Source organism: Simochromis diagramma, unplaced genomic scaffold (genome assembly GCF_900408965.1).
Source record: "Simochromis diagramma unplaced genomic scaffold, fSimDia1.1 OVJJ01000366.1, whole genome shotgun sequence".
Lineage (NCBI taxonomy): Eukaryota > Metazoa > Chordata > Actinopteri > Cichliformes > Cichlidae > Simochromis > Simochromis diagramma.
Window position 1 is genome coordinate 423,450 of NW_024386970.1, and position 16,604 is coordinate 440,053.

The 16,604-nt window shown below is 43.8% G+C and overlaps 1 protein-coding gene across 1 annotated transcript; it reads left to right on the forward strand.

The window, feature by feature from the left end:
- The first annotated feature begins 301 nt into the window (after positions 1-301).
- Positions 302-16,604, forward strand: LOC120737861 (CHRNA7-FAM7A fusion protein-like). Its single transcript, XM_040038763.1, has 4 exons — positions 302-667; positions 3,876-3,962; positions 4,614-4,723; positions 15,573-16,604. Exons 1-4 carry the CDS (start codon positions 364-366, stop codon positions 16,155-16,157), a joined length of 1,086 nt encoding a protein of 361 aa, XP_039894697.1. The 5' UTR covers positions 302-363; the 3' UTR covers positions 16,158-16,604.

Genomic DNA, 16,604 nt, shown 5'->3' on the forward strand with positions numbered 1-16,604 from the left:
TTTAGACTACTGGTCATTTGGGTTACAGGGTTGGCTTTTGTGTTTTAACATTTGAGAAAAACTGTAACACATTTATTAGATCACCTGGGATAAAAACAAGAAAACACTAATATCTCTGAAGCCTGTGAGAAACTGTTTTAATGATGTTTCTTATTCTGTAAAAACATACATCATCAAAGCACTTGAATTTTTCTGCTTCTTTGTAAAAAGGTACATTTTAAAAAACGTGGATACAAAAATGATTTAGTTTTAGCATTAAACTGCTAAGTGTAATCATTAAACGTTTGGCTTCATGATTATAGAAAACAAGTTATTTTATCATTTCCAGTTGAATATTTTTGTCATGGGTTTAAATTCAAAGACATGCTGAGATATGTTGATGTTAGAGGGGCAGCAGATCATTTTCCCCTCAGAGGAACGAGGTTTATGGTTTCTTTGACGTCACCGTCGGTGTTTTCCTGTTTGTGCGCAGAGGTTCCTGGGCGGAGGAACGAGCGTTTCTACGACTGCTGTAAGGAGCCGTACCCTGACGTGACCTTCACCGTGGTGATGAGGAGGAGGACGCTCTACTACGGGCTCAACCTCCTCATCCCCTGTGTCCTCATCTCCACCCTCGCCCTCCTCGTCTTCCTGCTGCCCGCCGACTCCGGAGAGAAGATCTCCCTGGGTGAGCGCTCAGCTCTCTTTATCGGTGATGACAGTTACTCCGATTCTTAAAGTACTTCCTCAAAGACTTTCCAGACTAGTAAAATTCACACACTGTGAGAGTGTTCAGTGTGAACAGAGGCAAAGGCACAAGATTACAGAGAAAAACCAAATGAGCAGCGCCCGGCGGCAGCAGGGAGGAAAAGTCCTTTTAAACAGGAAGAAGCAGAAACAGACTCAATGCTTCCACCTTATTGTGAGCAGAGCAGCAGGAACAGTCCAAAACGAAGGAAACAAAGCAGGATGGAGAAAAGCCCAAAACATCGAGTCACACAAAGGCACAGAAATGTGCTCTGATCTGAAAGAATACATTACTGGAATATAGATGGAACATGTTTTCATTCGAGGTCGTTAACTGTAAGATGTTCTGCTTCTCCTGTTTGAGCTTCAGTTCGACGTTTTGCTGAAATTTGCACCAGTCAGAAAACGATGTCACAATTAAACATCCTGTGTAGAAAAATAAACTCTGTGAAATAACCCGAGGCTGCACATATTCTACAAATATAACTTTAGCACAGTCGGGTCCATTATACTCTCGCTGAAGTGGCCCTCGCCCATCTGGAACAGCGATTACCTGACAAAAGAGAGTCGCCCGCTAATTCTGTTCACATCCACCTGATATTCACCTTCTTCTGTTGTGAACATGTTGCATGGACCTTTCTTTAAAGACAGACGCCGCTCAGTCCCAACACTAGAACTATAACTGGAGACTGGAGGATTGTTTATGAGTAAAGTTAACCCTTTAAAGCCGGTCGGAGCGGGCACGCTCCGTTTTGCGCAACTACTTTTAAATCCTGGTAGCTCTGCAACCACGTGAGCTAGCGCAATAATTTTTTTTGCATATGAAACCGGAGGAGTTGTACTTACATCTTATGCCATCAGCTTGTCCTCGGTCACGGTTTCCTTCCACATATAGCTTTGCAAAAACTGCATAAAAAGCGCTTGCAGCAACAAAAACATAATATTCCAGAAACACGCTTTGCCGCTCCGATCAGCTGTTAATAACACTTCCTAGGTTGGAATAGACGTCAGCGCGAACTTTCGCTTGTCCGCCATTACCTGCCTGAAACCGGAAGTGACGTCATTTTCACTGAAATGTAGTTTTTTACCATCAGGGCCTCATGAGCTTATACTGGTGTTTTTAAAAGTTATCTTTGACTTTATGACTTTCTGTGTCGTTTCTGGGATGCTGAGGACTCATATTGCACTGCTGGAAATAGTTTATTTTAAAGCATATGCTGCTTTTTTGCAAATTTGCAGTATAATATTTATTTTTGTTTTTCCTGCAGTGTATAAAAATTGGTGTATTTCAAAAATAAAACTATGAAGACACTCAAAATAAATTTCCTGTGGTGGGAAACTATTTTGTGCAACTTTTTTGTATTTACAGTTTTGAGGGATAAGCCTCTTAAATTTCTCTAACTAGAAATACATGTTAAAAAAACAAAAACAATTTTCAATTTTTTTGTAGTTTGTTGCACTTTCTTGCAATTTATGTAATTTCTATGCACTTAATGCAGACATATTATTAAAATATGGGCTATAATGGTTGTATTGATGTATAGCAACTTGAAATGCTCCCAAAAATGGCTCCACAGCATGTAAAAATATAATACAAGCTCTGGCAGACTTGATTCTATGGTAGGTCTTAAAGGGTTAAGGGACAAAAATCATACCTGAGCTTCTCTCTGTAAATCGCTCCCTGGAAATCTGCGCGTTAAATCATTGATTGAACGATAAGGAAAGAAGGATGCAGGAGAGAGGATGTCAGCACAGGAGGACATGAAACACGTGAAGCGATGTATGTCATCAGTTCCAGTTTGCCTCGTTGGTGTGAACCGAACCGGAGGGTCATCGCTGACGAGGGCTGCGTCTCTGCGCATCTTTTAAAGCTTTCTGTTGAAAGCAGCACTTGAACTGACAAATGAAACCAGAAGCGTGCGCTTCGTTTTTCCTGACATCCACAAGGTCGTGTACCATGGATTTATCCCCCAGAGAGAGACTGTCGCTGTGGAGTTCTCCTGTAATGTCCCGCGGCATCTAAGGGAGACGCCTGAAAGGGCCGGGGGGTTTCTATCACACTAACACGACCTTCAGTCACCACCGCCATGAAAAACACTCACAGAAGGAGATCCAGCAGCCATCACAGAGGGACGACAGCAAACACGGTATGACTCCAAGAGAAAATCACAAAGAGCAGTAAAGTGCTCTGCAGGTGTGAGATGATGGTGTTCAGGTGAAGCTTTCTGAAGGCCTCACATCAGAGCAGAAACGAGAGATTTCTGAACAGCTGGAAGAATAAGAAAATATGTTTCTGTCATTTTTTCAGGCTGGTCCTTACAAATATCCGTCCTAGCAGTATTCAGTCTCTCAGGGGGATGGCGGGGGTGTTTTGGACACCTGCTTCGTCCACTGAACCTGACATGACTGATGTCTCAGAGTCGATATTCATCAGCCATAAAACGTATTGGAACAGGGAGTTGGAGGTGCCAGCAGGCCTCCAGCTACTGACGGCAGACACGGCATCTTCCACTGGAACTTTAATTTACGCTCTTAATCAAACTTGAATGTCAAGAGGGCCATCACTCTTCACATCTCCCAAAGTTCATCCGACCGAGCCTGAACAGGACCGTTCACACATCGTCTCTGCAAAAGCAGACTGTAGGAAGGACTCCACCTGGGAGGAAACGGCGCGAGGCCGAGTTTAATAAGAAGAAACAAGGATCCAAACAGAATTCTCACAATATTCATGCGAGACACGGCAGATCGTTTTAGCCTCTCAAAGCAGCGGCCGAGCTACAAGGGGATTCATTCGCTTTGTCATAATCTGTGCCCATCGCTGCAATCCAAACCCATCATCATAAGTGAGAACAGAAAGGCATGAAAAGGTAATGATGGATTTCACTTACTCGAGCTTTAAAGTCGTTTCTTATATGAATGAGCAGCAAATAGTGATGAATTTGAGCTGTGGATGAGTCTGACAGAGATGCTAACCTGGAGCCTCGTTAATGGAAACCAGCACATTAGATCCTCCACATTTCCAAAACGGTTCGAAACAAAATAAAACGAATAAGCTTGTATTCAATATACAATTATAAAAGATGTCAGAACACTGTGAAATTGATGAGCGCACTAAAAACACGAAGCTGATGACAGGTTTGTGCCTGCAGGTATCACCGTGCTGCTCTCTCTGACCGTCTTCATGCTGCTCGTGGCCGAGATCATGCCGGCAACCTCGGACTCCGTTCCGCTCATAGGTGAGCCTCACTCAGATTATGCTGCTCATCCTTAATCCCTCCATCATCTCATCTCTTCCTGTGATGGAGTTATAATTGGAAGCCAGCACAGGAAATCTGTTGCTGGCTGCTCATAATCACCATATAAAATCCATCCTGAGCTGTAGGCTGAGGAAAACTTACTCTCCATCATTACTTTCGGTTTCCCAGTACAGCCATGATGTATTTTACTCATGCTGGACAATATATATATATATATAAACACCCAGCTCGCCCCTGCGGGCGGTTTATCCTTCAAGCTCGGGTCCTCTACCAGAGGCCTGGGAGCTTGAGGGTCCTGTGCAGTATCTTAGCTGTTCCCAGGACTATATATATATATATATATATATATATATATATGAAAACCTAAAAATAGTTCCAAATTAAGCTTAAAATCTTCTGGGCTGGGTGTTTTTGGTCCAACACTACCCCACTTGGCTCCTAAAATGAACAGAAAGGGCTCGCTGCAGCCTGCAGGACCAGCTCCACTGATAATTCTGCCAATTATCACATTTATGGGAGATTAAAAACGACGAGTAACCAACACACGAATAAGACAAACGTAAGCGTAGAGGATGTCGCAGATGTAAAAGCTGAGCAGCACTGAGTGTCCTCTGGACGTCTGTCTTTCAGCGCAGTACTTTGCCACTACCATGGTGATTGTGGGTCTGTCGGTCATCGCTACGGTCCTGGTTCTGCAGTATCACCACCACGACCCCGACGGAGGACACATGCCACAGTGGGTCAGTCACTCCACTTCTTTTCTTCTTCTGCATTTTAATTATGTAGCTCCAGCATGCGCTGATTTCTCAGCGAGGAGTCCAGTTTGGTTTCTACGTTGTGCCGAGTCAGCTTTAATGAGCTGCAGGTCCTTAACGAGGTCTGTGCTTTAACGAGCTCTGAACAAGAAGAGGCTTCGCTCCAAGAACTGATTGACTATTAATACAGACCCTATTTATTTTACAGCAGCTTCCTTCAGAAACTTCAGAAAGAACGACTACACACACACACACAGCACACACACGCGCGCACATGCACACACACACATACACACACACACTTGGGGCTCTGAACAAGATTCCATTAAAGCAGAATTTAGTTTGAAGGTCAGAACTCTTACCTGTGTGTGTGTGTGTGTGTGTGTGCGTGTGTGTGTGTGTGTGTGTGTGTGTGTGTCACGGTCGTGTGTGAAGGTGACAGTCCCGCTCTGATGCCTCTTATGAATGTGAATGTTCCTGCTGAGGAAGAGGAGGGATGACCGCTGAGGTGTGAAGGAGAAGCTGTGAGGAGGACGAGGCTGTCCGCTGCGATCACACGAGGAGTCCAGCAGTTTGTTTGTTTCAGTTTGAATGAATGAAGCGTGCAGGAGAACAGACACCTGAGAACAGGCTGTCACACACAGGCAAACAAAAAGCTGCACAGATGAACTCTATGGGCTCAAAATGTGGTCATAAATATTTTGTACTTGTAAATCAGTTTTGTATGTGTAAAAAAGATTTGTGTGTGGACTTAGCCAAAAAAAACCCTGCAAGTTACAAGTACGAATTTTGACCCTATTTTTCTTCCTTTCATCTGATTGGTGAATGTCATGTCAATCACAAATGTAACAATCCAATCAGAGAACAGATGGGTCTGGCTGTCGAGGGGCGCTTTTTTTTTAACTGCAGGTCTTTGAAGGGAATAAATGCCCTTTTACATGCCAGCCCAGCGTTTTCCTTCATCACCACGAAGGAAAACAATCTGTGGTCGTCCGAGTTTGGTGATTTTTGTGTCACAGGACTACGTGTTTAATACAGGGACTTCCACAGCCTTTTCAACAGCGCTGCGGACCGCGGGGGGGGCAGTGTTTTGGAAATGACAGTCTTCATTGCAAAGCTTTCTTCGTTATGAATTAGCATACATGTTTTTATTGAACATTTGAAGAACTAGCAAAAAAAACCCCACAAACTCTTGTAGAGGACATGAAGTCAGAGATAGAAAAGACAAGGAGCAGGTGCATCTAGTACAGGTAGAGCTGCTGCAAAAACCCACAGAGCCCAGCAGCCAGCAACAAATTCTGGATCCTTTGCTTTTAGTTAGCAATTAGCATTAGCAGCACATCCTGCGTCCGATGTGAAAGGACCTTTATGCTGCGCACTGTGACTCACAGCCATGGTCCCGGGTCAGCCCTGACTTTGTGTTACACTAATCCTAAAGTAATAATGGTATTTCTAACCACTGACATACCACAACTTTATCCTTTCAACAGCTGCTGAAAGTTAGGGGACCTAGCTGCTATCGGATATTTATATAGAGATTACCCTTCAAGGACCTGCAGTTCAAAAAAGCGCCCCTCCGACAGCCAAACCCATCTGCTCTCTGATTGGATTGTTTAATTTGTGATTGACATGACATTGGCCAATCAGCTTAAAGGAAGAAAAATAGGGTCAAAATTCGTACTTATAACTTGCAGGGGTTTTTTTGGGCTAAGTCCACATACAAATCTTTTTTACACACATACAAATCTTTTTAACACATACAAATCTTTTTAACAAGTACAAAACCGATTTACAAGTACAAAATATTTATGACCACATTTTGAGCCCATAGAACTCACCGAACGTGTGTTCAAAGTAAAGCCAGAGTTTTGGCTGCAGGTTTCTCAAACTCAGATGACATGAATGCCAAAGATAATATTCAAATATTGCCAAAAGTATCACTGAATTCAGGTTCCAGTCACCTCCGTGGCCACAGGTGTATAAAATCAGAAACTAGGCGAGCAGACTGCATGTGCCGTGTGGTACCGTGATAGGACGCCGCCTGTGCAACAAGTCCAGTCAGGAAATGTCCTCACTACTAAATATTCGTCAGTCAGCTGTTAGTGGGATTAAGGGACTGGGAACAACAGCAACCAGCCATGAAGCTGTAGGCAGTGTTGGAGTAACATTTTTAAAATGTGGTATTCAGAATACAGTTACTTTGTTGAAATAAATGGATTACATGGCGGTCTTTTCCTGTTTCATATGTTAGGCTATGGTCTCTCTATCTTTGGTAATTCCACGCCCCAAACAAAACACGCATTAAGAGGCCTGTGTCTCAGTCTCGTGGCCCATGTCACCTCTACTACACCCCACATAATGAAGTGAAGAAATATTTTTTAAAATTATTATTTACAAAATGATTTAATATGAAAACAGGCAGAGAGTTACAGGCATCGCCCTGATGCATGCAGCCTGATGGGCAGTGTAGTCCGTGCTGCAGGGAGAATGGACTGTCATACCCGTTATGTGTCTGTGAGCGAGGCGGGAGAGAAAGGAAAAGTACGAGCTGTCACCGAGCAGAAACGGGAGCTGGAAGCATGTAAATATAATAATAACCACTGCAGCCAAAAAGAGTGCCTGACGAGCCCAGTTAAGCTGTTAAGACGCGACTGTACACCGTGTTCGTGTTTTCCTCCGAAACAATAAGCTCCGTTGCAGCAGCCTTTCAACGCCTCTCTCTGTCTCTGCTAGCAAAGTTGACCCAGACAACAAAGTAAAGCTAGTTTTCGGCTACGAGCCCGACACGAACCCGACGTATTAGCCAGAGGTCCCTTTACGGTTCGGAGCCGCGTACCTGTTTTCTATACGAGATCGCTGCAAAAAGTGCAGCCTTACCTAATGTCCACCTACTGTTACTCATTAAGTGTGCCTATGCCAAAAGGCACACTTATTACTATTGCTCGGATTTATTATTAAGTGTGCCTATGCCAAAAGGCACACTTATTACTATTGCTCGGATTTATTATTCTTATTCTTATTTTCCTTTTTCCGCCTGAAATTTTACAGCGTAACTCATCCCACAGTTTTGACACAAGCTTCATATATGTTATATCATTTTGTGCGGCTGGATCAGGAATGGTGTGCTATGACTTTTGGTGTTTATTACTTCTATAGTTCTTTTAAATATGAATATTTTAATGCAAGTTTTTTCCCATTGAAATGAATGGGACGGAAAGTGAAACTTAACTTAAAACGAAAGTGAAACTTAATTTGTGGTGTGTTGGCTCACTCACTTAATTTGTGGTGTGTTGCTCACTCTAGTGGTATGCCAGCAGTAGTACGGCCTGTCTACCCTTATTTGGATTACCGTAATGACGACAATATCAACGGCGCACACAGCGTCGCTGCTTTAAGGAGCCATTGGAATTTTTAAGGTTGCGCGAACCATTGAATAGTTACGGTAACCGCAAGGGTGTATGCTTGGTGGAAAACTCTATATCCCACAATTCCTAGCACGCCTCTACGGAGTCAAACAATGGCGGCCACTACTTAGATTTTATAGTGCTTTTATTCGTGTTTCTAGGTCACAAAATAAACTTTTAAGATATTTTCAGGCGAGAAAGTAGGTGTGTAAACTTCAAATATCTGCTCGTTTTATCAAGAAGTCCCATATTAGTTCTCTCACGATGTTACTGCTAGCGCCGCATGGCAGCTAGCCGGCTAGCTGTCCGGTGAACTGAATGTCAGGTAAGACGTTATGTATATTTTTGTTGTGCTGACTTTTTACAATCAGTTACACTGGTCGTGTCCAAATTCATGGGCTGCATCCTCCTCAGAAGGTCGGGTAGGCTGGAAGTAAACGACTGGGGAAATTGGACGGTCTAGCCTTCAGATTAGCGTCGCTGCTGTCTCGGTGGAGTTTAATAAACTCAGCCGTCTGCTCCTTGCTATCTAAAATATAACAGGACACTGGCGTAAATTCTCGACTGGCTCATACTTATGTTTAATCAGGTTTCTGTTTGACGTTTAGTCAGCTGTGTAAAAACCAAGGAGGGGGATTAATAAAGTTTTATTTTATCTAATCTAATCTAATAACTTTAATCTCAGCCAAACTGATTTACTCACGAACAAACAAAACACTGAAAAAAGCCCAACAATAACATTTGTAGGTTGACTAAGTGAATTATATATTACGTTTAACCCGAGTAGCGAAAGTCCGCGATGATCTGAAAATTATGTGCCGGGAGTTGTGCCGTTCGCTGCCGCATCAGTAACCCCGAAGGCCCCCGCTGAGTGGTCGACTGGTTGGGGTAGCAGACGTCTCCGAAACGTCGAGCAGCTTTGGGCAAATATGCGATATCTTGAGTAAACCCGAGCAATATTTTATGATGTAAACAGCTACTTCTCCTCGCCGGAAAATAGGGTTAAAGTTTATTTTCTGTGACCCAGAAAGTGAGTAAGTAAATTTTAAACTTAGGCGCGAGGCGTGGTGTGTTTTAACCATAGTTCATGGGGAGAGGGGATGCTCGGCTGGTTTTTTGCTCTGTCGCCGTTTGAATGCAACTGACATACTGATTAGCGGCGGCATAGGCACACTTAAAATTTCTTCAGAAATTTTCGCTTTCTAGTTTATATTAAGATTTAAACATCTAGTTGGTGTTGGTGTGGAGAGTAACCTGCAGTAATAAATCACACAGCAGTAGGACATTCATGTAGTTGTAAACAGCACGATAATATATTAAGTAATCCAAAGTATTCAGAATACATTGCTCTCATTGAGTAACATAACAGAATACGTTACAATATACATTTTGGGGCATGTAATCTGTAATCTGTAGTGGAATACATTTTAAAAGTAACCTTCCCAACACTGGCTGTAGGCCACGTAAATCGCAGAGCGGGGTCAGGAGATGCTGAGGCGCAGAGGTCGCCAACTTCCTGCAGAGTCAGTGGAAAGTAGAAACGGTTTGGGGATGCTGCCTTCCTGTTCCAACATGACTGCACACCAGAGCACAAAGCAAGGTCCAGGTCCATGAGTCAGTTTGGTGCAGAAGAGTCCTGGCCCCAACCCGACAGAACACATTTAGATTAAATCAGAGTGGAGACTGAGGTGTTCTTGTCCAACATCAGCGTCTGTTCTCACAAATGTTCTTCTGGAACAATCTGAAGTGCTGTGATGTTTCTGCAAACAGTTCTTCTGTGCAGCTCAGTCTTTGAACGCTGGTCTGAATGGAAGATGTCGCATATTCAGTGAAGCCCTTCTTGGTGACGGGTCAACACTCAGAGCCACAGAGGAGGATGCAGCGCTGCTGTTGTCTTGGTCTCCTGCTTGGTTTCCAGGTGGAGTAGAGCCTTCTAGAAACAGCCTGTGCCTCGTTCAGCCTGAGCATGTAGTCCTGCTGGGCTCTGTCCTGACTGGACTGCCAGGTTAAGTCAAATCCTTGACAGGTTTCAGGTTCTCATCAGTAACAGTCAGACCTATGATACGGACTGAGGCCGAGCCCAACAAACAAACCCGACGTTATTGGTTTGTCTTGTTCTGTAACTGGTCCGAGGACTGAGCAGATGGGAGCAAAGCACAGGTCACATAACTTGTGCACGACCCCATATGCGCAGGAGGGTACAGGTCTCTATAGGAATCATGTCTCTGAACGCAAGACCGTCAGAGTGATGACATTTTATAAAACTTGTCTCTTCACATCTCTTCAAAGACTCGTTTGAGGGTTAAGACTTGTTAACATTTTGCTCTGGTGTCGCTGCACAGGGCTGGCGTCAGGACAGAAATGGTTCATATATACACGGCTGCAGTGGCGGTCTGCCTCTCGGGATCGCCGGGACACTTCCTGGGGTCCGGAGGGTCAATTCCAACGCTGTTGAAGGAATTTAAAATCCAAACACAGCTGTCAGTCAGCAGTATGATAGGAGTCGAAGTAAAATTGGTTTAAATATATTCCTGCCGGGAAAAAATTCATATTAGTTTTTTAATAGTGTGAAAACATGATGACTCTGATCATCTTTGTCTAAAACGTAAAGTTTGTTTATGAAAATGTGACAAATACAAAAATAAGAAATCAGGAAGAAACAAATATTTACGCACCGTATTTAATCAAATACTCCAGATTTGATATTTAGAAATAAAATATTTCATACAGCTTTTGCAGAACTACGAATGCAGATTTCGAGAAGAGGTGTTCGAGATGTTGCATTATTCTTTAAACCTGCAGAAAGTTTGACATTCAAACCATGTGAGCGGCTGCTGTGGAGGTTTTTGTGACCATCAGTCTCAGGGAGAAGGAAACGGCTTCAGAGCAGAAGTTTGAGTCTGGAGGGTTTCGGTGCTTTTGTGGGAAGTGAAGAGAAGTTTAAAGAACGTGAAAGGAAAGGAAATCCAGGCAGACTGTGACGGACGCGGACAGGAAAGAAATGAAATGGCTGTAATTTAAGGTGCTGTCCGTGCTCCTCGGGATGACTCAGACTGAGCAGTTTGAGGACCGACTGATGTTCAGACTCCGTCCATCAACACTGCGTTTGACAGCTAAATATTTAATGAGTGTGTGTGTGTGCAGTGAGATATTGGACTGCTGGAGAAGATTTCCTCGGAGAGGCGAGCAGCCCCCCCTCCCACTTTATTCATGCTCTATTTTTATCTGCCCACTCCTCCTGCGTCGCACACGGAGCTCGTATCTCTCTCACTCGTGCACATTTGTTCCGCATAAACACGTTTGTGCATAAATGAATTTTAATCACGTAAATATTTCCTTACTTACGCACCCTGTAAAGTCAACTTCCAGATAAGCACGCTGTAATTACTCTGCCTCTCCATGACTCTTTTACTCTCTGACTTCTCCTGAACGTGTGAACATGTGACGCTTCACACATGCATATGGAGGAGGTGATCTGATTAGACTTCAGAGCTTCTCTCTGCTTGCATTTGTATATTAACGAGCTTCTGATTTCCCAGATATTTATGCAACTCTTCTACACTGTAAGCAAATAAATCCAAAACTACCGATCAGTAATTAACAAATGAGGAAAAACATTTTGGTATAAAGGATCTGCTTGTTAATGAATTCATTTTTCTTCTGAAGAAGAAATTTCCTCGTTTCACCATAGGGCTGGGCCATATTATACCGGTACAATGCTAGGCAACGATAAGAAAATGAAACATCGCGATAGAATATGGATAAAACGTGCATGCGCAGTGCCGAAAGAGCGCAGCGGTAACCGAGAATGAGAATGGGGAAAGCAGAGTTGAGTGAAGCGGACGAACCAGAATTGGTTTGGAAAAATGGTGCAACTGAACTGGTTTGGTGTTTGTCCGTCAGATACACAACAAAGCACATTTTTTTTGTAGAACATGCAAGCGGCCGTCGTTATTGCCGTATTTGTCGGACTATGGTGCTCGTAAATCTGGGAGTAATCTGGGTCCTAAACTCCGTCCTTTTAGGTCCCGAAGTCAAACGAACATCACAGAGTTAAAAACTGTCTAAATTCTTTCATCTTTAATAAAACGATCAGCGTTGCTGCTTTCCCAGGTGTAACTATGAAGTTTAACATCCAGGCATCCATGAAAACAGAATTTATTACACTTAACGGAGTTAGAAGTTAGTGGAAGTTAGCTCGCTAGTTTTGCTAGTTACCTAAGCATGATATAGCATGTTCTGACTGAGAGATTTCTGAAAACATTCAAACGTACAGCTCTGCTATCACTTCCAGCATGAATGAAGACAGAACTAAACAGCAGTGACGTTTGTGGGGTTACTGAAGTTGGACTAGGTGGTATATAATGATGTTCTACGTCAGACCTTCCCAAAGCAGAGCCATTGCAGGGGGGGCGCAGTATGAAAAGGGGGGGGAAAAAAACAACACTTGGACACTGCTAGCATAATGGACAGGTTTTTGTCGGGGCTCCCACACAAACGCAAAGCAGGAGATGAAGCATTCCCTTTGGTTTCACCTGCACAAGTGCTGAGGTAGGTCTCCCTGCAGGATTGGTTTTCCCTTCGTCGGGAGCAGCGCTGGGCTGTTCAAATCACAGACAAACAGGATCCCACATTCTTGATCTTTAGTTCACAAACACTTGTTGTAATGACTAACTACTAACTACTACTAGCTCTTTATACAGTAAAGTTACAGCGGGATACGAATAACATCAGGCTGATCCTGCCACGATTATCCCCCAGTTCAAATCACCGACAAACAGGATCCCACAGCTGTTTATGTTTTTGAACCCATTTTGCACAGAGAGGCATTTTTTGAAAAATGCATTGACAGCAACGTTGAATATTATTACACAGGAAAAAACAACTACACGTAAAATAATCCCACCGTGACGCCTCTGCCTTTGTAAATGGAGGGACAGTAGCTGTGTGTGTATGTAAGCGTGTAAATACTGCAGATAGAGACAAAATACTGTTTATCTGCCATTCTGCAATTCATCTCATGTAAACAATAACGTGGCGCACAGCGTGACGTGAAAAAAGGCACATACCTTTGACGTTGCGTGACGAACTCTGTATTCCTCGTCCACATGTAAACGCAAAAAAGGAGTTTTAAAAAAATCTCCGTTTTCAGTGATTCAAAACACCGTTTACGTGGACGAAACAGCTGCGTGTTCAAAAATACCCGTGTAGGTGCGGACGCAGCGTAAAAGAGTTAGTAGTTTATTTATTACTACCTGTAATTTATTGCAGATTACTTGTATTTGCTTGATTGTTTACTAAATGTTTGAGGTGTGAAATAAACCGCAATGGAGCAAAATATGGATGTGTGTGGTTGGAGGATGTGTGTGTGCATGCGCGGGGGGGGCTACATTTTTAAAACAAAGGGGGGCCCAGCAAAAAAAGTTTGTGAACCACTGTGCTATGTGATCGCTAGCGACACAGCTATGTTAGCATAGCATAAACACAGCGAAGCTGGAGGATGAACACTAACACTTTTCCACTTATAAAAGTTAACGTGAAGGTTCCTGATGGTTAGAGACAAATACAGTCGCATGGCAGGATGCTGTAAACGCACCAAACTTCAGTCAGGAGAACAACTGAGATCATCCATCCACAATACGAGGTCAGTCATTAATATACTGCAACAACACGGGAACAGAGCCGCTGTGATAGAATACAGCATTCATGAATCAATGGTACAGAAGTGGAGGAAGCAAGAAGAATGAATAAAGTTTGATTTATCTGACTGCTTTGTTTCGCTTATGTTACGGTTTGGAGGAGGACTCAAGCGCAGGACTCCGGTTCTGATGCTCACAAGAAAGATTTATTTACAATTCACCAGGTGTATATACAAGAAGGTGCGGGGGGTGCTATATACAGCTGAGTGAGGGAAGAAGGGGTCTCCAGGGAAGTCCAGGGGGAAAGCACGCGTTCTTCAGATCATCCACACACACGATCACAGGCTCACACTCCGACACACGGGAATCACACGGGGGAAAATCCAGGAAGCTCTGTAGACAGGGAGACAGGGTTAAGTACGACGCACAAAGGAAAACACTCTTAACTAGACTTGCTGTAGCTTGACTTCACTAACGCGCGGTAGACAACGATCCAGCGATGAACAGCAGTCGCCTCCTGGTTTAAATGCTGATCGTCTTAATGACGACATGAAACTGCACTGAAGCTCCTCTTTTTAACTTCAGTGGATATTATACATGGTTATGTCAGCCCATTTCTACTGGAAATGCCTTTTGGTTAAACTTTCAGCGAGGAATTTGCATTTGCACTGTTAAATGGATGGGGGGTTTTTGCGCTAGTAAAGTTGTGCAGTTGTATTTTGTCTCGCAGAAATTATATCGTCAGTTATATCGTTATCGCAAATTTTCAAATATATATATCGTGATATATATTTTTGGCCATATCGCCCTGCTCTGTTTCACCATCACAGTCTCATGGCGGTGTAATGACAAACTGACGCACTGGGCATGCAGGGTTGTGCTCTTAGTGAGCATCCTCATGCCTGTGATCAGAGAACAATAAAATACTGTGAACGGTTCAATTAAGAAACTAAACCTGAGACACAGAAAGAACAGCTGAGGTTTGCAAAGCTGCATCTGAACAAAGCATAGTGCACAGCAGCACGTTTGGAGGAAACCAAACACCTCCTGGCAACTGTCAGCGTGATGGAGGGATGATGATTTGAGCTCCTTCCGACCGCTGACTGGCTGAAGGAAGTTCTACAAGCTACTGAATCGTAGGATGCATTCTTTACGGGGCTGCAGAAAATCCTAAGAAAATGTTTTTCACCTACTTGGTAAATGGACTCGCACCTAAATGGTGCTTTTCAACTCTGTCTGTGCACTCGAACCACTTTCGTACCACAAGCCTCATTCACCCATTCATACATGTTTCATACAAGCACTTTTAAGCTAACATTTAAATGATACAGACCAAGTAACACAAACTTCCTCAGGCACTTGTTATGATGACCTTTAATCTTTAAGGTGGGAACAGATAGCAGGCTCAGAGAGAACGCAAACAGAAAAGGAGTTTCCAATAATGAGGTTATTTATAAGTTTAAAATCATGACATCCAAAAGGTGAACAAAAAGTCCAAATATTATCCAAACGGGTTTGAAGCTGTAGGGGACGAACGCACAGGGGAAGGAAGCCCTAATCAAGAAGCCAGATAAAATATATAAGAAATATATAATAATGATAAAACAGGAAACAACTTGAAGGATTCGTACTAAACACGGAGACGAGAATGAGAAGCCAAACGCACAAAGCGACATCTTAATCATAAGTTCCAAGGAACCAAAACACAGAATCGCAAAACTGGAACTCTGATAACAGAAAAATAAATCAAATTTACTTTGAAATAATGACTCTCTTCTCTTTCTTCTTTAGACTCGTGTGATTTTGTTGAACTGGTGTGCCTGGTTCCTGAGGATGCGGCGCCCCGGCGAAGCGAAGGTCCGTCCAGCGTGTCACAACGCCGCCAAGCGTCGGCGCGGCAGCCTGTCCAGCCTGGAGCTCAGCGTCAGCCAGGGCTCGCTGCGGCACAACCCACAGGTAAATAACAGCAACCTCCTCTACGTCGGCTTCAGGGGTGTGGAAGGACTCCACTACGGATCCCCCGCTGACCCTGAGCTCCTGTGCTCGCGGCTCATTGGAGGTGGCGTCGGTGCTGAGGAAGACGTGCTGAGAGCAGGAGGAGGGATTGGAGCTGGAGGAAGAGCAGGGGGAGCATCTGGGGGTTTGGCCTTGGAGACGGAGCTGAACCAGATCCTGGAGGAGGTGAGATACATCGCCGGGCGTTTCCGCGGCCAAGACGAGGAGGAGACGGTCTGCAGCGAGTGGAAGTTCGCCGCAGCGGTGATTGACCGGCTCTGCCTGGTGGCGTTCTCGCTCTTCACCATCCTCTGCACCATCGGGATCCTCATGTCCGCCCCCAACTTTGTGGAAGCCATTTCCAAAGACTTCTTCAGCTAAGGAGGGAAGACAGGACGAACGAGTGTCTCTATTTTTATATTTATGGAGAAATCTCACGTGCAAACCGAAAACCAACGTCTTGGTCTCAGCGCTTTGACTTCACCCTCATCGTGTCCTCGTAGAAACAATTATCCTTCAAATAAGAAATATGTCATTGCTGTACTTTTCTTTTTTCAAAACTGAACCTCTGTGGATTCCCACTGTGACCTTTGGACATTTACTCACTTATATCAAACACGTGTTCAGCCGCTCCAGACCTCATTGTTGTTTCAGACTCTTCAGTTTAGTTCGTGATGGCGGGTCTCCCAGCGCTGGAGAAGCAGAAAATCCAGGTTTAAAGAAACTGTTGAAAAATACCGTATTTCCCGGACTACAAAGCGCACCTGAATATTAGCCGCACAAGCTAAAATCAGGGGAAAATCCTGTTTTGTACATACATTAGCTGCA